The sequence below is a fragment of the Castanea sativa genome, chromosome 3 (genome assembly GCF_040712315.1).
Source record: "Castanea sativa cultivar Marrone di Chiusa Pesio chromosome 3, ASM4071231v1".
Classification (NCBI taxonomy): domain Eukaryota; kingdom Viridiplantae; phylum Streptophyta; class Magnoliopsida; order Fagales; family Fagaceae; genus Castanea; species Castanea sativa.
The window spans coordinates 3,192,434-3,216,321 of NC_134015.1; the positions used below are offsets into that span (position 1 = coordinate 3,192,434).

Sequence of the window (23,888 nt, forward strand, 5' to 3'; positions counted from 1 at the left end):
AAAACCACACACACACCAACAAATTTGGTAAATGAATAGTACGGTTCTTGTGAAATCATTGTTACTAAACGAAATGTTCAGAGTGGATTAACTTGGAACAAAGAACCTCAATGAATGAGGTCCCCCCAACCCAAATAGGACTTTAGATAACTTGGGATAAAGGGGTTGTATTCCCCCTAGTTCAACAATTAGAAGTACTTCAGATGTTTTATCAGTGACTAATGTTTTTCACTCATGCTATGTTCCCCAAAAAAAATGGGAGTGTAAGTTTGATTCAACAAAAAAATCAATGTCAGTAACTTATTTCTTTTTCAGCTGCCACAGATGTCACTTCAATATTATACTTCTTTCTAATGGGTGATTCCAATGTACACGAATGAAAAGAAGTAAATAAAGGTGCATCATGTGACACCCAAGCAATGAACAAATCTCAGCTCTATTGCATCCCTAGATCATCTGGATGAAAAATTGATATATTACAAATCTGGGTAGGTTCCTAGCTTGGTTCACAAAAAGAACCCGCCCAGAATCCTGAAAAAATGGAGTCGTAAGCTGGTGGGCATGGAAAGCTTATTTTCCTGTCTTCTGGTCATCATCAAAAGCTATATCGAATATCTGACGGTAGTCATCTACAAAGTGAACATCAAGGCCTTCTTTCACATTTGTTGCAAGTTCATCAAAATCCCTCTTGTTGGCTGCAGGGAATATGATGGTCTTTACTTCACTCCTTCTGGCTGCTATAGTTTTCTCCTTAACCTGATTTTGTCCACAAAGAATGAAAGTTTCGTGAGTTGAGATGAACCAAAATGTGCACACCATTGAAGCATGTCAATCAGTAATGGGTCACAAAATGATCAGAAATCCAGAGGACCCACAAGTCTCCATTTAATGAGTTAAAGTAATAATTATTTTCTTTGAATTTGATTTCAGAAAAGTCAGGAAAGCCGCAAAAATAAAAAATCCATGCTTGCCATGAATATCAGATTTATGCCAAATATATACATGAAATAAAACAATCAGACTAAACTTAAGAATAAACATCCCTCCCACTTGGGTAAAATGTTCAAAAGACCGTTAAGGAAATGCACCATTATGTAAAACAACAAAAGTTTTATGAGTAAAGAATTTATTTAGGATGGCAGAATGTAAATGACAGATGAAATGATATGCATGCAGTGGTTTCTTTATCTTACCCCACCAATTGGAAGAATCTTCCCCGTTAGAGTAACTTCCCCAGTCATTGCTAGATCCTTCCTGACAGGCTTCTTCATGGAAAGGGACAGCAAGGATGTGATCATGGTGCAACCAGCACTAGGCCCATCCTTAGGGGTGGCCCCCGCAGGAACATGAAGATGAAGCTTGGAATTTGCAAAATAAGGGTTATCAGGCTCCTTCTCAAGCAATATTGATCTTGCAACTATGTGAGCGATCTGAGCACTTTCTTTCATAACATCCCCAAGTTGGCCGGTGAGATTGAGGGCCCCTTTCCCCTCTCCTTGCTCAATTTGAGAGGTCTCTATGTACAGGGTGGACCCCCCCATGGCAGTCCAAGCAAGACCCATAACTACTCCAACTGGAGTCCGATCGTAGATGCGCTCAGCATGGAAAACCGGTTTTCCAACAAAATCAGCTAGGTTTGATGTGTCAACCACAACTTTTTCAACTGTCTTAGTTGGTTCACTTTCCTGGATCGTCTTGGTATTTGTCACATCCTGGGAAGAGATTGCCAAAGGTTTGCAATGATTGAACAAAGTGAATAAAAAATGAATCTAGCTTCAAAGGTATTTAACCACAGTAGAAAAAGTCACAAAGTGCAGTTTAACAGGTAAACATGAAAAAATACATGGGACTTGCAAACCTCCCGTGGTTACTATCAAAATTTTTGGTCCTTAGTATTGAACCTTTTCACTTTATTCACTATAAAAGTAAAAGTAAAGGTATCCTTAAAGCTTTCTAGGTGTTCCAGGTAGGGGGTTTGCAAAGCTTTCTTGTAATGAATTCCAGATATTGACCCAAAAAAGAAAAAACAAATCCATATAGGATAAAAACAAATTCAGGTCGGAACACAACTTTCTACAAACATATTTTTTTTTAGTTCAACCCTATTAAATTCAAAATGCGATATATCTTTTATTGTTACCCGGTTCCAAAAGATCCCTAATTTCTTTGATACCTTTGAATCTGAAGGTTGATCAACTGGGAGGTCAGTTGGCACTGCATCAGCCTCTAAAGAGGTTTCAGCAGTTTGTTCATGACTGCTATCCTCTACTGGTTCAGCTCCAGTCTCACTTTCAACCAATTTTTGACTAGATTCATCAGCACATCCCACTAGAGTTTCCTCAGGTTCAATAACTTGAGCTTCAGCAATTGCAGGTTCATTTGACGCTCCTTGTCTTACAAGTTGGAGAGCTATCTGGCAGTCCATAGCAGAAAATTGATAGCTTCAGACAATCTTTATACATTTAAGCAAACCAGCAAGATTTTAAGCTGTGTATCCTATATCCCATCCAATTGACCCCCACACAGAAGCAACACAAAGGGAAAGGGGTATAAATTACACAACTATAAACTATTATAATTCATTATAGCTATATTGCTCATCCCAATTTGATATTTAAAAACAAACTAATTGAAGCATGGGTTTTAAATCATGTATTCATAACATCTTGTTATGGGCCATCATCTCTTATTTGTAATTTCACTATTATAAAGTTCCCCCACTTCGTAATCAAAATATAAAAGTGGATGGTTGAACAAACCTTGCGATAAATCTTTTCTATGTGCTTCTGGAGATTCCGAACTCCTGCTTCTCGGCAGTAACTTTCTATTAGACCAAGAAGAGCTGCATCGGTCACTTCAACCTAGAAATAGATTTAGATTTTTACTTTCAGTGAGGAAAAAAATTTGGGTGTGCTCCATTATTATTATTATTATTATTTGTAAGTTACACAAACATGTGTCTGCTGCTCCATTATTTTCAATGACAATACATGCATGCAGGTTATGAGCGTAAGAGAGAGATAAAACACCTCTTCAGGTTTGATTCCACACGCTTCACGTGTGCTCTTCTCCAAATAGTCTCTTGCAATGTGCATTTTCTCATCAGTAATATATCCAGCAATAGCAATGACCTCCATTCTGTCCAAGAGAGGATTGGGTATATTTTCCACAACATTTGCAGTGCACACAAACAGAACCTGCAATGTGACACAAGATAAGAAGATGTTCAGCAGCACCAACATCATCCAAATGATATGTAAACTCAAAATATACAGCTAGTATTAAGACTATCCTCACAATTTATGTTGAGAATGAATTACATGGACAATCAAAAATGTATGAGGAACCCTTCTAGGCACAAATGTAGTACAAGATATTTTTCAACATATGCCTATTTTCAGACACTTTTTTGTAGCTTAGTAAGATTTGGTCCCAATGGAAAAGGGAAGGGGAATTCGAAGTAGTGGCCTACCCTTGATGAGGGCCTATATGTAAGAGAGAAGGGGAATTCGAAGTAGTGGCCTCCCCTTCATGATGGCCAATTGTCTGACACGGCACAGGTACAACAAAGAGAGGAACATGCCCTAAAATGTCACAAATTCACAAGTTCGCTCATCTACTCCTCACTCAGCTTCTTTGTTGCATGCACATTATAAATTGGGTAGAGTTGCGATGTTGTGCATGCCGTTTAAGACACTCTTCATTTCACAAATAAGGTAGAGAATGACAAATTTGGATACTTTAATAATACTGCCACCACATACTCTTGCATCCAAGTCCATTTAAGAAGGACAGTACCAATCTAATATTATAATATAGAACACCTAATTATAAGAAAATTCTTGCAGAAATACAAACTCAAATGTCTACGCATAATCACAATAACTAACCTTTGATAGGTCAATTGGAACATCAAGATAGTGGTCTAGAAAATTAGCATTTTGTTCAGGATCAAGAAGCTCCAACATTGCACTTGCTGGATCACCAGCATGCCCCCTTCCCAACTGCCATAAAAAACAGCAGATTTGAAGATTAAAACCATTTCATTATTTAGAGGGAGGGGGGAGTATACTGTTGCAAACAGATTTTTTTAAAAAGAAAAAAACAAAAGGAATTTGATTGTTATCATAATACACCATCCATGTGCTAACAAACAAGTAAAAACTAGTCATATTGTCCTATAAAAAGAAGCCAGAAAACAAAATTACTTAGAACTAAGATTAATTAAGCCAGCCAGCCATATATTTACCTTGTCAACCTCATCAATCAGAACAAGAGGGTTAGATGTTCCCACATTTTTTAGGCACTGCACCATTTTTCCTGGCATAGCACCAATATAGGTTCGTCGATGCCCCTGAAAATAAGTTTAGGAGTTAATGATACAAGAAGCATAATGTCACAATACAGCGCATAAACTTTTGTTTTAGCATTAATAAATGTTTAATTACCTTGATTTCAGCAACATCTGATAATCCTCCAACAGAAAACCGGAAGAACTTACGATTCAAGGCACGGGCAATTGAACGACCTATGCTCGTTTTGCCCACCCCAGGTGGGCCAGAGAGACATATTATTTTTCCTATGATGCAGTAGAAAAATATCAATTATGATGTACTAACTTTGATTAAAAGAAATATGAAAAAAAAAATCACAACCTTAAAAGGAGTACGTTCAAAATTAATGCAGAGATCAGTATCTGAAAAGAAAGGAAAGCTTTTTTTTTTTTTTTTGGGTTAAAGAATAAAGGAAAGCTACCAGCCAGTTTGTAGAATTTAGTGTAATTAATACTGAAGAAATGGGGCAGTACTGACAAAGCAATGAGCCTTACAAAATGAAAATATTATGCCCAAGATTGACGTTACAAATCAAAACAAATTTATTTCTACATTTTTAATCCCCGCTCTACTCACACTCAATAAATCACCCTTGAACCACAAACAGAAGAAGAGCAAGTAATCCTGCCACGTACATTTTGTATTTATTTTGAACATGACAATTACATAATGAGAAATATTTTATATTTGCTGAATGTGAAAGGGACAAAAAAAACCCATTACTACTCAGGAAATATGGCAACAGGTAGTAACTCAGTCAGTGGGTCTTAAACCCACAACCTCACCCTCCATCCTATTACTATGGGAGGAGGAAGTGCCATTTGAGCCATATAACCCATTGGCAGCAATAGGGAGACACTTAAAACATTTAAATTAAGTTCTAGAAACAATCATAAGAGAAGATAGTTACCAACCTTGTGAAGTTCCTCTTAGTTTTCCAACAGCAATGAATTCTAATATTCTTTCCTTTACATCAGCTAAACCATAATGGTCTTCATCAAGAATTTGTTGTGCATGAAGAACATCAAAGTTCTCATCGCTGCATTTGGCAGTGGCAAATAGAATAAATGTTTATTATATAATTAGATAAAATCCGTTTTAGAAGGCTGGACAAAAAACTTTAGGAATATCTTTCAATGGGGGTTAGTACACAGTTCTCCATTTCAAATTGTAGTTGAAACTAAATGCCAACAAATTATTAAATCCTTCATCAGCCTTGGCATAGATATGAGCATGGAAATTTTGAAATCTCAAAAGCATTTTAAGAATTATTATTCATTAAAAAGTTAAGAACAACGAAATTGAACAAGTCAACAAACCTATAATTTCCCCAGGGAAGAGCAGTCAACCAATCTAGATAGTTACGAGTTACATTAAATTCACTTGAACTGGCTTCTAACAGCTGCAACTTTGTAAGCTCTTCTTCTATAACTTGCAAAACATGAGGTGGGATCTGATCCCTGTTTGGTTCAAGCCTCTCCCTAAATTTGGCTGCAGCACAGTAGCAGAGTGATACCAAGTCAAAATGATGAAATAAACAAATTACAAATTGAACCAACATATCATTTCTCTTTTTCCACCAACAGATTGCACAGATGCTTAATTGGATCTGTATAACTCTTGATTCAAATAAGAAAAGTTAAGATCATCCAATTAGAACAAAGTATGACCTTCAGTTTCTACAAATACATCCTTGGGAACTAAATATGCCAGACCTTGAATATAAAGTTTTCAATTCCCAATCGACCTTCTGTCTTAGTTATCAAGTGTATCTTTTGGATTGGGAAACAACCTACTTACTATTTCAAAGGAAAGAAAAACAGAACTAACCAGAAAGTGCTGTTTTGTCATCTGTCTCCAACCCCAATTCCTGAATCAAGACGAGCCATGAAAATTAGAAGATTGGCCAAGGTTCAAACAGAGCAAATTGATACTCTCTAAAGATGCAGCAATGTGACCACAAATAAGAACTAAGATACATCGCATGTGTAATAGATATATAGTAGTGGGGAAAGTACCTTCTTTATGGCCTTGAGCTGTTCATTCAACAAGTAGCGGCGCTGCTCACCACTAATCTTTTCTTCAATTGCTTTTGCAATTGATTCCTTAAGTATAACCCCATAGAGGAAAAGATTGAGTTAGAATACAATTATGATTAAAAAATTTAACACATATGATCAACGCATAAACAATGGAATGAAGTACCTGAATCTTGCTAATTTCCATTTCTTTCTTCACTAATTCAAGTGTAAGTTTCAAACGTTTATACACCTGAATGAGAAATAACAGAGTTTCACAAAAGCAGTTTGGATGAAGCAATCTCAAATTTCAGGATTCAAAAGTGCATGTTTCATGGATGCTAGATAGCAAGAGGTTTTGGATGTTTACATCTTTTACAATATACAAACACCTGTTTGGGAATGTTTCCAAATTATACTCTGTTAGTCTGTTTTAATACCAAACTCTTCAAGATCAGTAACTAAAACTAAGAAGTGTCAATTTCTACATACATCTAGCTCTTCAAGCACTTGCTGGCATTGTAATTTGTTAGCACCAGAGATTGCAGCTCCAAAATCTGCTAACCTTGGAAAATTAAAATCTCCTATATGCTGCAGATTCAAAGAGAAAGGAGAAAAGTTAACACATTCAAATTATAAAAGCAATGTGATTGAATCGAATACAAAATGCAGTGACAAAGAATATCAATAAGAGAAGACATTTACAGAAAATAGTATCAAACTACATCAGTCATTGTTGTGAAAATATTATTAAGACAGCACAATCTTGGTCAAAACAAAGGAAAAGGGGGGAAGGGGGGGGGTCTTTCTCCATCATACAAGTATTAGCTTTTATGGATCATAACAGATGGCCCACAAATGGAGCCAATAAAAATAAGAGTTTTATTTTACTTCAGTTATTCAGAGGCAATTACCAATTCAATTTGGAAGTGATTGATTCATACAGGCTATATCAGAATCAATGCCAAGATGATGAGAAATAAGAAACAGATATAAAGGTAGCCACATTTATCATCAATGTGAATGATTATGATGATAAAGTTGCTTTATACAAACTAGGTAGGTGATAGGCCCCCATATCTTCTTTTCGTAAACTTAAGCAAAGGAGGAAAAGACATTTCAGACCCAAAAATCATCTGCTGAGTTAGTCTTTAATTACCATGTTCTTTGATAGAACATAAATGGTAGAGTATGCTGCAAACAGGACATTATTGGCAGTTTCATGCAATTCTTTATATATATGAGCCCTTCACCAGAAGGGATTGAAATTGTAACCTTATCCTTCACCTCCTTTTATGTTTAGGGTAGAAGACCATGAGAACATAATCAGCAGTTCTTAAGAAGGGTAGAAATTTCAACCAAAATATTAATCGAGGAAGTGATTACTCAAAGGACAACTAGCACTGTAGGCAGAACTACACACTATTTGATATCTAGCTTCAAAACAATTTCTTTTCAGGTTGACAATGAATAAACACACCATTATTGTTGAAGACATAGTTCGTTGGCTCATGTTATTAGCAACATTATTCTGCAAGCTGATTAAAGTAGATTGAGTTCTGTGGCTTTCAGTATTGTACACTTGAAATACAACATTGTCAGCCTGCATTGAGGAGAGAGGGTGATCCGTATTGTCACTAGGTGTTTTTTTTTTTTTTTTGATAAGTAAGAAAAATTGTATTGAGAAAAGACTACTTCATTAAAGAGATGAAGTAGCCAGAAGAAATATGTATCATCACTAGGTTAAAGTCACTTACAAACTCCACAAGTGCTTTTTCTAGATGCTAAAATAGAGAAACACTTGTTGAAATAGTTTAAGCATTAAAGATTATGTTAGAAAGAAAAAAAAATTAATTGTTATATTTCATGGAGGATAAAGTTTTCAACTATATTATCAGAGAGGGCGAAAAAGCTGATTTTGTCTTCTTCTTTTTTTGTTTTAAATCAAACCCAGGATTGCCAACACATTTTTGTCATTTGTAGTCAATAAAATCATTAACCAACCACAAAACTTACCCAAACTTTACCTACATTTCCCCCTTCCTCTTCCATTCCTTCTTCCTCTATATGTAGACCGGTGATACAATTATTACAAAGGTCGGATGTGATCAAAATTTTGGAATTTACGAAGCCACAGAGGGACTAAACCAAAAGGCACTATAACCTAGGTACCAAACAAGGAGCATTTGGATGGAAAGGATGAGGAGGCCATAGGAGCAAATGTAACAATAATACAAAGCCTACGGAACTATTATAAATAGTACAATTTATAAATAGATACAAGCTTTCTTAGAGTCATTAAAAGGACAATATCAATATTGAAGCTTATTAGCATACAACAGAACAAAGAACTCTTGGGGGCCAAACCAGAAAATAAGTAAAGGAACAAACCTGAGTATAAGTTTGAACATGATCTCTCCAAAGGGAACTAGTCTTGAGAACATCTCTTAGGGTTGATATAACCTCAAATGATGTTGCCTTAATGACATCATCATCCTTGTTATATGGTTTATCCTGCAATATAAAATATAACCCACTGAAATGAAAGATAAAAAAATGTATATATAATGGATGTGGAACCTTTAACCCTACAAATAAATTTATCGAAGAATTGAGAAAAATTTACGATATAGACAGCTTGCCTTGAGATGATCAACTTTTACAGTAAGTGGTTCCTCGCTAACCTGCACAAAAGCCAATATATTATTCAGTTCAGGAAATTCTTCACATAAAAAGGTCATACTCAGTGCACAAAGCTCCCACTTTTGTGAGCTCTAATAGAGGTGATTGGTAGGTTGCCTTACCCATAATTTTTTTCGAAGTTCAAAAAATATTCACATATTATGTTTTTAAAAAATGCAAAAGGAAAAGCTTAAGGATATAATTAATTTTTTTTTTTTTAAGTTTAATCTTATGAATGACAGGGTGACTTCATGAAGTCTTGAAATGTTTTCATGAGTTCATTAAAATCTCTGTTAAGGCATCTGGGCAATAAAATTTGTAGTGAATATGGTTCCTTCATACTTACCATCTCTGTGATTTGAAGTCGTCTATGACCAATAAGGACCACTTGGTCTCCTTGGATACTTGAAATCTGGTACATCAAGATAAAATTAAAACAGAATTATCACTGATATAGGTTTTTCTAATAGATACATTTCAGGTAAATCTAAACTTTTTTAGGGAATTATACCAAAAATTCCAACCAAGAAATTACCTGGGCAAGTGTACCAACTTCATGAAGACGATTCAATAACTCTTTTCCTTTAAAATCATATATGTTTTTCTCTGACTCAGAACCAGATACTGAACTAGGATCAGTACCTGGCTCATCTTTAACAAGGAAAGCACCAGCATATGGGGCTTGCCGTTTGCGGCTTTCTTGTAAAGCTGCTAATAATTTAGGATCCTGCATACAAGTTATTAAATGTGTTAGGGAACCAACAGTTCCAACTTCTAAGTTCCTTTTCTAGCAAAAGTTTATACCATTATATACAGGTGAGAGCAAAATATCTATGATATGCTTCAGCTTCAGAAAACAAGGATCCAAAGAGCAATTTATTCTTAGTTCAGAAGCCTGCCATACCTTAACATAAATTGGCATATAGAATCCTGGAAAAAGTGGTCTGTGTGGCAGTGGTAAGGCCAAAACCTGCAACCAAAAAGTTTGCTTCATTCTAAAGGAGGGATTTAATTAATTTTCATAAACCTAAATTGCATAGAAACCAAAGAAAAAAAAACAAATATTACAGAAAGAAAATTTCTAAACAAAAAAAAAACATTCAAAAATATAGCAGAACCCATTATTGAATTGATAATATTTAAACAATCAGCATGCAGGACAGCAATACACCATCATGCTATTAACAACTAGATGACCTTATGAATTATACCTTCCTAAACTAGTATGGCGCCCCTTATGTCCAATCATGCAATCATCTGATATAAGCATGCTAGTGTAGGTAATTGTAAACATTTTATCTGTCTTGAGACTTTGACCTAGATCAGCCAGATAAATATCAAATATGTAATCAACCCTCCTATAAATTTGTTCGCCTTAAGATTTAAATGTGAAGCTATAATCAAACTTTCTGCAATCCACATAATAGCCTGGGAGTTTTACTCCTGCACTGCTAAAAGAAATGAATCCATAATTATATTCAAGTCTCGACCCACCTATTTCCTTGAGCACACCTTAATGAAACCATTTCTAAAAATAATCATTTGACTATCAAACTAAAAAGCATCCAGCTTGAAGTACTATTTGAGATACTTGATTTAAAGCAAAGCACACAAAGTCACCAGCTTCAACACCAATACCCACAATTACTACCAAAACTCAACCAATTTACAAAGCATAAACCAACCAATCTTTGTTACATGTGCTAAATTCCCCAAATTTGACTTTGTTTAATTCCCCAACAAAACCAACTCTAAAAAAAAAACAAAAGCAACAAAAAATTTCTTTTACTTCTAACCCTCTGCCCAAACAATATGTCACAAATTCGAGTTCATGAATCAACCTCTCCAAAATTAAGGTATTGCCTACCAATCACCTCTCATAAAACCCATAGAAACGGGAGTTTTGTGCACTATATACAACCTTTCATGCCACTCCAACCATTTGAATTAGTTCAATTCAAACTTCCTTGTGTATTGTGTGTGTGTATAATTATTAATTACACATGCTATTTTTTTATTGTTAAGTTAACACATGCAGCCAATGGGTATTGAACTCGCAATTTTACCCTCAAACCTTTCTTACTGAGGGTCGTGGGAGGAGGTGCCGTTTGAGCTAGAGCCCATTGCACAGTTAATTACACTTGTTGTGATTGGCGTACAATAAAAGTTATGTCAGTCGTGGTTATGTGAAAGTGATTCATGATTTGCTGACTCAGCAAGCTACAAAATTTATTTGTGTCTCTATATTCTCTGGCATTACTCTAATAACAAGAATTCAACATTTGGGTTCCTCAGCTCCTATTCCTAACCATCTATTTAGGCTAACCAGCTTGTTTTCCTAACTATACATGAATGGTTAATATCATCATTGCATTGCATAAAATTTCCTCAAAATTCAAACACCATTTTCAAAAACAAAAACAAAAACCAAAACTTCAAAAAAAAAAAAAAAAACACTAACAGTGAGATAGTCCTCAGGCCTAGGATTAGTGGGCACAATTGCCGATGAAGACTTGGACTCAGCCTCTTCACCCTCTGAGTCCACAGCTTTACTCTCAACATGGACAACCCGATCCGACCCATCACCGGAAGAGTCCGAATCGGAGCAGAAAAACGCTCTGTGACCCACCAAATCAGAGCTTCTACTCCTCCGAGTCAAGCTCCTGAGCGAACTCAGCGCCGCCCTGAGTACTGGGCTCGCCGAGTCGGAGGTGGGTCCGAGTCGGAGACTCGAGGAGAGTGATGGGGTTAGCGAGTGGAGCCTGGTGTGGAGCTTCAACATTGGTGGGTTGTGGAGGTAAATAGGGTGGGGAGTGAAGGGTAAAGTTGTAATTTTGAAGGATTGTGTGTGACCTATTGGAGAAGATGAAGATGAAGATGAAGATGATGATGAAGCAGAAGAAGAAGCATTACGAGGTTTTCTGTGTTTCTTAAAGCCCTACATAAACCCCTTTGTGAATGTATATGTTACTGAGAAATTCACGAAAATCTCCTCTTGTTTTTACATAATTACGGTTTTGTCCTTTCATTTTTATTTTTTATTTTCATTTTAGGTAAATTATCTAAGATTATATTTACAACAATTAATGTCAAAAGTCTTGTAATTCAAGTCACACTTCCAAGTATTTTTAACGGAGAGAAACAAAAGGAAGTTTATCAATTTGACACTCCCTCGAAGACTTCTTATTAAGAGAAACAAAGAGAAGTTTATTAATATGACACTCTCGAATTGTTTGTATAAAAGAGACTTCTTATTAAGATTTTCTCTATGGGTGTATATATATGTGTGTATGTTTATATAAATTGTGTTGTGTAATGTATATAAGTCCCTAATTATAATTATGTGCTTCCTTCAGATCATTACAACAAGGTCTTTCACACTAAATATTCCTTGTGTTACAAAAAGATTTATATCGTTGTATTGTTTATTGAATTTTTTAGAGGGAAGAGGGTTATTTTGATAAATTTCAAATGCGATTGGTGTAATTTATTAAAAAAAGTTAGTGCATATTAGATAAAATTAACTAATGTGAAATAATTAGTTAATAGTGTCATCTAGGCATGTTAGACTCATAGAATAGAAGAATTACATGAAGTGGATGCAATGATAAAAGTATAAATATTTTTTAGAATTTAGCATAAAGAAGAATGTTTGATAATTTAAGGACGAAAATTGAACTTCAAACAAATTAAAAATAAAAAGGCATAATTTTTTTTTTTTTTTGCCTCAATTCTTAATAAGAATCTTCAATATTTAGAATTGCCCACTTGACCAGCAAAGAGGAAAAAATAGTTTTGGTTAACCACAAATATTTCCAATCGATTTATTAATTAGAGACTCGAATGCATATCAGGTGCAATACCCTAGTTGCAATTCCTTTGATTGGTTGGGATTGATAGTTGCAAAAAGTAACTTTCAATCTCAACCATTGATTCAAAAAAGTTAAGAAAAAATTTAAAGAAGCAAAAAATGAAAGTTAAAAATGTGAAAAATGAATTGCACCCCGTGCAATACTCTAGGTATTGCATGGGATATGAATCCTTAGAGACTCACGTATGAAGACGGACTAATATATTGGTATATGAATTTCTACCATCTTTGTTTACCCAAAAAAAAAAAAAAACAATCTACCATCTTCTCAAACTGGCATGAGAATCAAATTTCAAAGGGTAACGATGGCATAAGGAGTTGTGGACCCTCCTTGTAGCTACGTATTAAACAAATGAAGGTAACTCTGGAACTTCTATAAGCTTCTTTGCAACTTTATACATTCTAGAACGAAATTTAAGCAGATCTTTCTAGTAGAACCTTGTGTTTTCTTGGTTAACAAGGCAACATCAAGAAAGCAAAAATATTAGATTTAATCCCAAAACAAAAAGTTGGCACATGTAATGTTTGTGCAAAATATAAGCTTAATGTGAGAGATAAAACAACCGTAAAGAAGTAGAGTAGTGGGAAGTCACCTAAAGAAAGAAACTACGTTTTAAAATTTCTGGTGTAAATATGCAAATAAAAAACTTGACTGTTCCCATCAAAAAAAAAAAAACCTTGACTGTTAGTATAAGGGGTTAGGTCACTGCATCTAATGTACTGCACCTGTTAAGATAATAACATGTGTTCACTTTTAACCACATGTCATTATCTTAATAAATTCAATACAATTGAACACTAGACCTAATCCTTGGGTCCAAATCTTCTGTCCCACTTTTCCTACTCCACTTTATATTTTACCAATAAAAACTTGCTACGTGTTTACCTAATTAATTAAATACTGCTATTAATTAATAAAAGTAGCATTAATAAGTCAATAATGATAGTATTTAATTAATTAGGTGAACATGTGACAAGTTTTTATTAGTAGAGTATAGAGTGAAGTAAGAAAAGTGAGATAGAAGATTTGAATTCTCTAATCCTTACCCTTAACATAAAAGTTTATTAGAGATGTACCGAGCGATATAGTTAGCCTCAATAATCAATACTACTCAATGCCACCAAAGCAATGAAATTAAATTATCATTATTAACCAGGGAAAATAAAAACGGATTGCTACATATTGAATGAGCTTTAGGGCACTTTGGGTAATAAGCTCACCTCTTGAGGTCATTTTTGTCATTTCAGCATTTTAGATTTCTTTTTGTTTTAATTATTATTAAAAAAAAAAAGGTTGGGAGTTCCATTGTTTGTCAGATTTAGAGCAGTAGCACTAGTGAGTTATTTTAGCTTTACCAAAATATAAAAAGTGTTATACAAAAATAAAGGTATATCTAAATATTTTAGCCTGTTTGGTTATGTGGTTAAACATATATTTTTAATTTTTAAAAAGTATTACACATATTTTTACACACTTTTCCGTTCATATATATTTTCAAAAATATATAAACAATATTATTAACCGCACAAGTTTTTTACCCTACTTTTGGCTGAAGCTAATCAGAATTTTTTTTTATTTTTTTTTATTCCCACTAGTATTGAAATAATATTTCTTCGGATTCAGATTCTCTAGAGTTTCTAGGTACTCTACCAAGTAGAGTTCATTAAATCCTAACCACTCTTTAATGATTTAATGGTTTAAATTCTGCCATGTCAGCATTTCATTAATAATATTCTTAAAATAATAAAATAATATTGTAAACAAAACAATTAAGATGATTGTTAATGAAATGCTGACATGACAGAATCTAGACCATTAATTTATTAAAGAGTAGTTAGAATTTAATGAACTCTACTTGATAGAATACCCTAGAAATTCTAGAGGATTTGAGTCCTATTTCTTCTCTTTCTTTATTTAATTCTTTTTCTATTTATTTTCTTTCTTCCGTTTATCACACAAAGACAAAAAGGCACAACTCCTTCTCAAGCTCTCAGCTCTCACAGCGCCCAAACTCTCCTCTCATCCTCCACAAAGGCTTTAGCTTCACCGAGTCCCATCATTCTCATCCACAAACTCTCACCGATTCATCAACCTCCTCACCGCCGCCACCGAAGCTGACGCACCATCGCCGACCCGATTCATCCACTTCGAAGCCCAGCTCATCTCTGCCGAAGCCGCCGCCGCTGCCTTCCTCAGCCCATTGCTTTGGTTTTCCGCCGATCTCAGGTATCACTCTATTCTTTCTCTCTTCTTATTTTTTATTTTTTATAATGATTTTTGCGATATGATTTGTGGTTATTAAGACTTATTACGAGTTAAGGTATGTGGTTTTGTGGTATCTGAGATTTTGAGTAGTGATTTGGGTATTTGTTAAATTCGTGATTAAAATGGTCTGGTATCACTCTGTTCTGTAATGGGATCCTTGTGATTTGGTTGTGTTCTCTTCGTTTGTGAGGCTTTAAGTCACTTAATTGCATGTGAATCAAATGGGTATGTTGGGGGAACTTCGGTGTAATTTGAACTTTTTTGGATGGGGTTTTACTTTTATCAAAATGTTTAGTTAGTTTAAACATTTTGGTTGGCTGCTGAGAAAATGCTGGTAAAGGGGGAAATTTAGGCACTCAGTTTAAAGTTTTATGGTTATATACTCAATTTTAAGGAATGTCTTTTGATTGCAAGGGGTCAGGGTAGTTGACAAGGGTCAGGATTAATGCAAGCAAGTGTATGACTTAAAGTAATGTTTTTTTAAAAAAATAATGTTGTTATACTAGACGATAATAGGCTATCATGACGATTGAGAATTTTTTTTTAGTTAAAAGATAAATTTGTATATATATAATTTGGGGTTAAAAACAAAATATTATTGTTACTGTGTGGGGCTGGGCCCCAGCCCCATTCGGGCCCAAGCCTCACGACGTGTTATTTGACCCTACCCCCATTTTTGGTCCTTTGGCCTCAATCCGAGCGCCCTGGGGCCCAATTTGTGCCCCAAAGTTGAAATAGGACTTTGCCAGCCTGAATACCCCAAGCCATTCAACCCCCCCCCCCCCACCGGGGAATCGTTTTTTAACCTGGTTAGGGGTATTGTTGCTCGGAGATATCCTATGCCCGGTTGCCCGGTGGTGCCTTTGGGGATATCGCTGCCAGGCAGGGTTTTAGAGGTGAGAATCAGTTCCAATGCCACTACCACTTTCCCACTTGAAACCCACCTAAAGATGATAGTATTGGACCCTCAATAGCACTAGTAAGGGGGCTTAATCATGGTACTTTCACTAATCTAAGGCTATAAATAGGAGAATGAAATGAGAGATAGGGGTTGGCAATTCTGGAGAAGGAGAGAGAGAGAACTGGTAAAAAGAGTCGATCAGATTAAGAAAGGAAAGTGACACTGTGAGAGAAGGGTTCGTAGAAATAGGAGAATATTTGGGCCACTGAGCATAGGACCGCCCATAGTAGGAAACCCAAAAGCCCACAATACAAATAGATTGTGAGCCCATTAATCCTTGATTTTTGGCACGCAAAGTACACTAGATGATTATTTGCTATCATAATGATTGAGAAATTGTTTTAGTAAAAAAACAATATGAGAGATAAAGTTGGCACATGGAATGCTTGTGCAAAATATAAGCCTAATGTGAGAGATAAAACAAAATTGTGGTTCAGTTATTAGAGCTTTGCTAACAGACCCTCTTTGACTGGTCTTGTTGTTGGAGTTTCTCAGATTGTTTTACTCTTATGGATTTTCTTTCTTCTATTAGAATAGATTAGGGGCTGTTTCTATCTTTTTGTTCCCTTTTCTTCGTTCACTACCGTGAACTCCTTGTAATGTTCTTGCTTTTCTTTTATTAATATTATTCTCTTCTTACTTGTCAAAAAAAAAAAAAAAGATAAAACAACAGTAAAGAAGTAAAGTAGTGGGAAGTCACTTAACGACAGAAACTATGTATTAATAAGGACTTGGGTTAGGTAAGTACATCTAATGTATTGAACTCGTTGAGATAGTAACACGTGTCCACTTTTAACCACGTGTTATTATCTCAACGAATCCAAAGCAATTGAACATTGGACCCAATTCTTACCCTTATCACAAAAGTTTATTAGAAATGTGCCTAGAGATATAGGTAGCCTCAATAATCAATATTACTCAATACCACCAAAGCAATGAAATTCAATTATCATTATTCAAATAAAAACGGATTGCTATACATTGAATGAGCTTTAGGGCACTTTGGGTAAAAGTTCACCTCTTGAGGTCATTTTTGTCATTTCATCATTTATATATTTTTTTGTTTTAATTATTTATTTTTTTTAAAAAGGATGGGAGTTCCATTGTTTCTTAACTTCTCAATACTTATCAAAAAAAAAAAAAAACTTCTCAATTATCGGCTTCTATTCATTTTTCTCAGTCATCTCTCTGCCACAGTTTCAGAATATCCCTATGAATCCAAGATCAAAGCTTTACCAAGGCAACTGTCTACATTGGAAAGTTTCCATTTTCACGAGAAACAAACAGTGTTCCAGGCCTTTCTGCTCTTCAGACTCCACTGCAACAATCCCCACCTCACAATCTCTCAACATCCCATCTCTCTCAGACCTCATATCAAAGCAACACTGGTCAGAGCTGAAGACCCATCTCAAACTCAACCCCACAAGCCCCACCACACTTCTCCACCACTTGCTCAGCTCAGAGACTGACCCAGAGCTCACTCTCAGGTACTTCAACTGGTCCCAGAAAGAGTTCAGACTCTCACACTCTCTTGAACTGTCTTTTAGACTCTTACATTCACTTGCCAATGCCAAAAAGTACTCAAAGATGAGAGCTTTATTAGATAATTTTGTTAAAGTTGAGAACTTTCATTCCAATTCTTTGATTTTACATGTGGTTTCAATGTGTGGCAATAGTTTTTGTGCTAATTCAATGATAGTTGATATGTTAGTGTTAGCATATGTGAGAAATAGGAAGACCCATCTGGGATTGGAGGCGTTTAAGAGAGCTGGGGATTATGGGTTTAGGTTGTCTGTGTTTTCATGTAATCCATTGTTAAGCGGTTTGGTGAAGGAGAGTGCAATTGGGGATGTGGAATATGTGTATAAGGAGATTAGGAGGAGGAAGATTGAGCCTGATGTGATTACATTTAATGTTGTGGTTAATGGGTTGTGTAAGGTTGGGAAGTTGAATAAGGCTGGGGATGTTATTGAGGACATGAAGGCGTGGGGGTTTTCGCCTAATGTGGTTACGTATAATACTCTCATTGATGGGTATTGCAAGATGGGTAGGGTGGGAAAAATGTATAAGGCTGAATCCATTTTGAAGGACATGGTGGCGAATCAAGTTTGCCCGAATGAGGTGACTTATAATATTTTGATTGACGGGTTTTGTAAGGATGAGAATGTGTCAGCTGCAAAAAAGGTGTTTGAGGAAATGCAAAGGCAGGGTTTAAGAGCCAATATGATCACGTATAACTCATTGATTAATGGCCTGTGTTGTGATGGGAAGCTTGATGAGGCTACTAGTTTGCGGAATGAAATGTTGGGCTTGGGTGTGAAGCCGAATGTTGTTACTTTTAATGTGCTTATAAATGGGTTTTGTAAGAAGAAAATGATTAAGGAAGCTAGAGAGTTGTTTGATGATATAAGGAATCAAGGGTTGGCTCCTAATGCTATAACGTATAATACATTGATTGATGCTTGTTGTAAGAATGGGATAATGGAGGAAGCCATTGTGCTGCAAAGTTCAATGTTAGAGAAGGGGATTTTGCCTGATGTTTCAACCTATAATTGCTTAATTGCTGGGTTGTGTAGAAAGGGGGATATAGAAGCAGCCAGGAAACTTATAACTGATATGGAGGGTAAGGGATTGAGAGCTGATCTGGTAACATATAATATAATTATAGATGCACTGTGCAAGGAAGGGGAATCAAGAAAGGCAGCAAGGCTCTTGAATGAGATATTTAAGGTGGGTTTGAGCCCAACTCACGTGACATACAATACTTTGATGGATGGCTATTGTATGGAAGGTAACCTCAAGGCAGCAGTGAATGTAAAAACACGGATGGAGAAGGAAGGGAGGCAGGCAAATGTGGTAACCTACAACGTGTTGATTAAAGGTTTTTGTAAGAAGGGCAAGCTGGAAGATGCAAACAGGCTTCTTAATGAGATGCTAGAAAGAGGTTTGAACCCAAATCGGACTACTTATGAAGTAGTAAGAGAGGAAATGATGGAGAAAGGTTTTGTTCCAGACATAGAAGGGCATCTTTATAATGTCTCTGTCGGCACCTGAACATTGAAATGACAAATTGAATTGTTATCACTAGTACCAATGTATCATGGGGCACACTGGTACATCAAAATGGCAGAATGCATCCTCACTGTCACAAGTTATACAAGTCTTAATTGCATCTGATGTGTTAAGATTGTTGCAGTTTTAGACAACTTGACCACAGTATATGTGCTTCATTTTTCTCACAAGGAACATTTTCCCACACCGTTCAAGTTTTTGGAGCTTGTCATGCCTGTCCAATTCAGGTGTATTTCTAAACTTCTAGCTGAAATTCCTGTGTAATGTAGATCATAAGTAAAATTCTGAATCAATTTCTTGATGATTCAGAATTGGACATCATCATGAACTCCTTGTATTCCTCTTTTTTCTATCATTTATAAAAGTTTTCTAATTACATATCAAAAAAAAATTCCTTTCATTTTTATGCCAGTCAACGGTGGCTATCAATATCAATTACTTTCAACTTATAAAAGGAAAATTAGAACTGATCAGAAAGAGAGGATTGTATTATTTTTAATTTAGGGAACTACAGAGAGCATGTTTTTGTATAGGGTAGAATGGTGGAAAAGAATACATGTGGCCCAACCCCAATTAACCTCTTGAGGATCCATAACCAACCCCCAAAGTTTTGTGATTTAGACTTTTTCATCATCATCATTGTTGTTGGTATCTAGTTTCTTGAACTAATTTTTTTAGATGGTAGCATGAGGAGAAGCTTGTGATGTGATAATCTCATTGGGAGAGGATACACATTGAATGTGTTAATTTCTTCTTTTCATTTTGTTCTATCTCTCTTTGATTAGTGAGTTTGTGTTGGTGTCTATTGGAAAGTTTATCATTTAGTTTGATGTAACTTGTAAGCCATGGGCTTTTTGTTTTTCCTTGTTATGAAATCAAATCATGTAGCTGTTACATGGGGCATATTGTGTGATTCATGCCTACGTTTTTCAATGCTGTTCTTGGAATGGGTTGCTCATTTCATGCCATAGTTTCTGCTAGAATGACATTGGAACTGAGCAGCAGTACTTCCAAAAATAATTGGAAAAAATGACTGCAGACTATGAAACAAATTATGTAACTAGAATTTTTGTTTGAATTATGAGTGTGGTGTGACTAAAGTCATAATTTCCACTTAGTATCCATTTGGATACACGTCCACGTTTTCAGCTCTAGCGCGTTTTCAGCTTCTTCTTCTTCTTCTTCTTTTTTCAGCCGTAGTTGTTGACCAATTCTCCTGTGAACAGTCCACCCGTGCACTGTTCATGAGACCCACAAACTTCACATTTCAGCACTTTTTTCATTAAAAATGGGTCTCACGACACTATTTACACGTTTAAAAATTATTTTGCTACAGTGTTTTCAGTTTTCAGTAATAAGTTCTATCCAAACAGACCCAAGGTCGAAAAAGAAAACACTGTTTTCTTCTGGGTTGTTTGGTTTATGTTTCATATTCATATGAACTCCATCTGTGAGGACCCCAATCCACAGTTCTCAATTCTGTATAAGTATCTGATGCTTCACCCCTAAATTACAATCCTGAATCAAATTATTGATGATTTTAATGGTCCCTAATTCATTATTCTCATAGTTCCATTTTTACGAAACTCAAGGGCAGGCCCACCTGTATTAAGCTTTCAACTAGTAAGAAGAAAGTTAGAACCAGATCAGAAAGAGAGGCCTGCATTAATGTTAATTTTGTTTAACAGTTTGGTTTCACTTACATTTGCGTTAATAATTTTTCATCTTTTTGCAGGTGCTTTCCAAAGGTGAAATTGTTAGCGATCAAGAATGAACAAGGAGAAGATCATAGAGGATCTGAGAAATGATGTCAGCTGGTTGCAAAACTCAATCAGTGAGATGAGTTGGGACCAAATGGCAACATGCTATGCTATGTCAATCATATGTATAGCATCATTTGCTTGTGGCTTAGAAGAAGGTCGAGTTGCAAACGAGGTTGCCATCTATAAAAGCGTAAATTGTACAATCTGAAGGATTATATCGGTTAACTGTTTATAGTACCAAAGATTATAATCTGCTGCTGAATGTTGGTCTGCTTCCTCTACCAACCTATTATCCTTCGTGAACTTTGGTAGAATATGGTTAATAGCTGGGGACATTCCCTTCCCCATTTGATCCTTTGTCGAATGCTGGGTGGCTTTTGTGCCAATTACAATCACGACTTTGCAAATAATCAGTTTGACGTGGACATTTACATTATCTTTGATCCTTCATTGAGGATCCGTTTGGATACAGCTGAAAACTGAAAACACTGTAGCAAAATAATTTTTAAATGTGTGAATAGTACCGTGTGACCCATTTTTAATAAAAAAAATTCTGTAAAGTGAAGTTTGTGGGTCTCGTGAACAGTACACGGACCCATAGATGTGCTGAAAGTCAGCAAAATGCGGCTACTATTCATGCACAGTAACATGAACAGTAGTCTTTGTCCCCCCTAACCCGTGCAGCAGCAGAGGAAGGAAAAAAAAAAAAAAAAAAGACGCAGAAAACTCAAGACGTGGACACTATAAGTTGTATCCAAACCAAGCTTGAGTGTTGGTTGACTATTGTGCCAATCACAATCAAGGCTTTGCAAATAATCAGTTTGACGTGGACGTTTCTATTGTCTTTGATCCTTCATTGAGTGTTGATTGACTATTACACTAATCACAATCTATCATGTCAGCTTTGAATGTTGGGTCTTCATGAATATAGTCTCTTTTTGTTCTTTAATAATTTTTAAATTCTAATACCAAGTTGAGGCCAAACTTTGTGTTGAGGATTTGTTTACCATGTTGGCTAAACCATAAAAATTCAGTACAACTTGTTCATTATTTATATTAATGATGAATATAAAAAATTTGCTTAGCAGCCAACAATTATGCTTTGTGAATTCTTACCAACTTTCTCATTTGAAGAGGGAATTGAGTTTGAATCTAGGTGCTGTATACCATGAGGAATTTGATAAGTTTATGACTAAAGTTAAACATAAATGAGTGACAGAAAAATGATACAACTGTGATAATATGAGTATGCATTACTCAATCCCTAAATGAATGAGTGTGTGTTTTATTTTTCAGGAGAAATTACACTTTACCACCATAAACTATGTACTAAATTACACTTTACACCCTAAACTATCGTACTTATCACACTTTGCTCCTCGGTGTTATTTTTGCTGTTATATTTAACGGAATCTTGGTGCATGTGACAATTACATGCTTCTTGCTTAAGTGGAACAAAGTTAAAAGACTAAAACACCCTTCTTCAAAATCAATTAAAACAAACTCAATTTTTTTCAGCCATATATGGGACTAATAAATTAAAACAAAAACAATTAGCACTTTCAGCATTCTTCAAAAAAAGTACACTATTTTGCCGTGGTCATTGAAGATTGCTGAGACTACCACTATCCATTACAGTTTTCCATCTCAACTTGATCTAAATTTGACACAAAAAACACAACTCAAACAGACTTGTATAAGTTATATCAAGAAAAAATAGAATTTTTTCTATGAGTTGTGTTCCATGAATTGAGCACAATTCAAACAGATTCAGCTAATAGGAAAAGAGAGGAAAAAAAAAAAAAAGAATTCCTGAGAATTATGGTACAAAACTATCTGTAATTACTAATGGGTAATTTCTTCAAGAATCCACAAGGAACTTCTAAGAAATCATTTTCTGGATATTAAAATTCCCAGCAAAACTATCAGCCTGTCCCTGTGTATAACTCAAAACTGACAGAGCCAACAAAGAATTCCTACACAAATCTCAGATCTCCTTCAACACCGTCCAATAATTTGAACATAAAAACCAAAACCAAAACAAAAATTACAATCATTGAATGCAAAAATTCAAGGAAAAAAAATGGACGGTGGAGCGGTGGTAGAGCCAAAGTAATTTTTGAATTGGGGATTTAGGGTTTATAAAAATTTGGATTTTTGGAAGAGTTTGCAAGCACGAGAGAGGGAGAGAAATAAGAAAAAAAAATTGGGTTTTGTTTTAATTGATTTTGAGGATGGGTATTTTAGTCTTTTAACTTTATTCCACCTAAGCAAGAAGCATGTGATTGTCACATGAACCAAGATTTTGTTAAATATAACACCAAAAATAACACCGAGGTGCAAAATGTGATAGTTTAGGGTGCAAAGTGTGCAGTCGGATAGTTTAGGGTGCAAAGTGTAATTCAATGCATAGTTTAGGGTGATAAAGTGTAATTTCCCCTATTTTTTAATAAAAAAAAAGTTTTCTTCAAGATTAGGTCAAATAGATTCTATAACCTTTTCCTTTTGAATAAAAATTTAACACAAGTAGGGGAAGGGGGGGGGGGTGTTTAAAAGAAGAAACAGGCTTGCATATGAAGTTCCTTTTTTTATAAATTTATAATTTGAATAAAATATCCATTACTTATTAAATAAATAAATAAAGGCTTACATATGAAGGTGATGAAGAACAATATTTTGGGGAGGACCCAACAAGAAAAAAAAAAAGGTTTACTTAAAGTTAAAATTACCTTTAACATTTAGGCTATCATTCTAGTCCCTTATGTATCAACATTTGCAATTATCACTATCCCACTTTAGAATTAGTGAATTACTGTTAATGTGGTCATTCTTTCACAGTGATATGAAGTTAAAACAAAAGCGTCCCTTTTCCTTTTTATATATTTTTTTTTCTTCTTCTTCTTCTTCTTCCTATCTTTTAT

The 23,888-nt window shown here is 35.2% G+C and overlaps 2 protein-coding genes across 4 annotated transcripts; one reads left to right on the forward strand and one right to left on the reverse strand.

Moving 5' to 3' along the window:
* Positions 1-206: 206 nt before the first annotated feature.
* On the reverse strand, positions 207-11,967 carry LOC142628277 (lon protease homolog 1, mitochondrial). Its single transcript, XM_075802365.1, has 20 exons — positions 11,496-11,967; positions 9,939-10,004; positions 9,570-9,761; positions 9,381-9,446; positions 8,995-9,036; positions 8,744-8,866; positions 6,845-6,943; positions 6,540-6,605; positions 6,353-6,439; positions 6,165-6,204; positions 5,654-5,825; positions 5,249-5,373; positions 4,449-4,579; positions 4,250-4,354; positions 3,891-4,004; positions 3,030-3,197; positions 2,760-2,861; positions 2,174-2,413; positions 1,194-1,712; positions 207-756 (listed from the first exon to the last, which is right to left on the reverse strand). Exons 1-20 carry the CDS (start codon positions 11,814-11,816, stop codon positions 571-573), a joined length of 2,964 nt encoding a protein of 987 aa, XP_075658480.1. The 5' UTR covers positions 11,817-11,967; the 3' UTR covers positions 207-570.
* Positions 11,968-14,864: 2,897 nt separating this feature from the next.
* LOC142629431 (uncharacterized) lies at positions 14,865-21,527 on the forward strand. Of its 3 annotated transcripts, none has more exons than XM_075803422.1 (3): positions 14,865-15,132; positions 17,313-19,431; positions 20,940-21,527. In XM_075803422.1, exon 2 carries the CDS (start codon positions 17,345-17,347, stop codon positions 19,184-19,186), a length of 1,842 nt encoding a protein of 613 aa, XP_075659537.1. In that variant the 5' UTR covers positions 14,865-15,132; positions 17,313-17,344; the 3' UTR covers positions 19,187-19,431; positions 20,940-21,527. The 3 variants fall into 3 exon arrangements, 2 of the variants coding, with proteins under 2 accessions (XP_075659537.1, XP_075659536.1); XM_075803421.1 differs by having other exon boundaries at positions 14,992-15,132; positions 17,330-19,431; XR_012843057.1 differs by lacking the exon at positions 14,865-15,132 and having other exon boundaries at positions 17,483-17,619.
* The last annotated feature ends 2,361 nt before the right edge of the window (positions 21,528-23,888 follow it).

Excerpts from the sequence above, each read along its gene's own strand:
- LOC142628277 (XM_075802365.1), bottom strand. The coding sequence starts at position 11,816 with ATGTTGAAGCTCCACACCAGGCTCCACTCGCTAACCCCATCACTCTCC. Across the intron at positions 8,867-8,994 it reads TAAAAGTTGATCATCTCAAG|GATAAACCATATAACAAGGA; the intron begins GCAAGCTGTCTA and ends TTTATATTGCAG. Across the intron at positions 5,374-5,653 it reads CTTCCCTGGGGAAATTATAG|CGATGAGAACTTTGATGTTC; the intron begins GTTTGTTGACTT and ends TGCCAAATGCAG.
- LOC142629431 (XM_075803422.1), top strand. The coding sequence starts at position 17,345 with ATGAATCCAAGATCAAAGCTTTACCAAGGCAACTGTCTACATTGGAAA.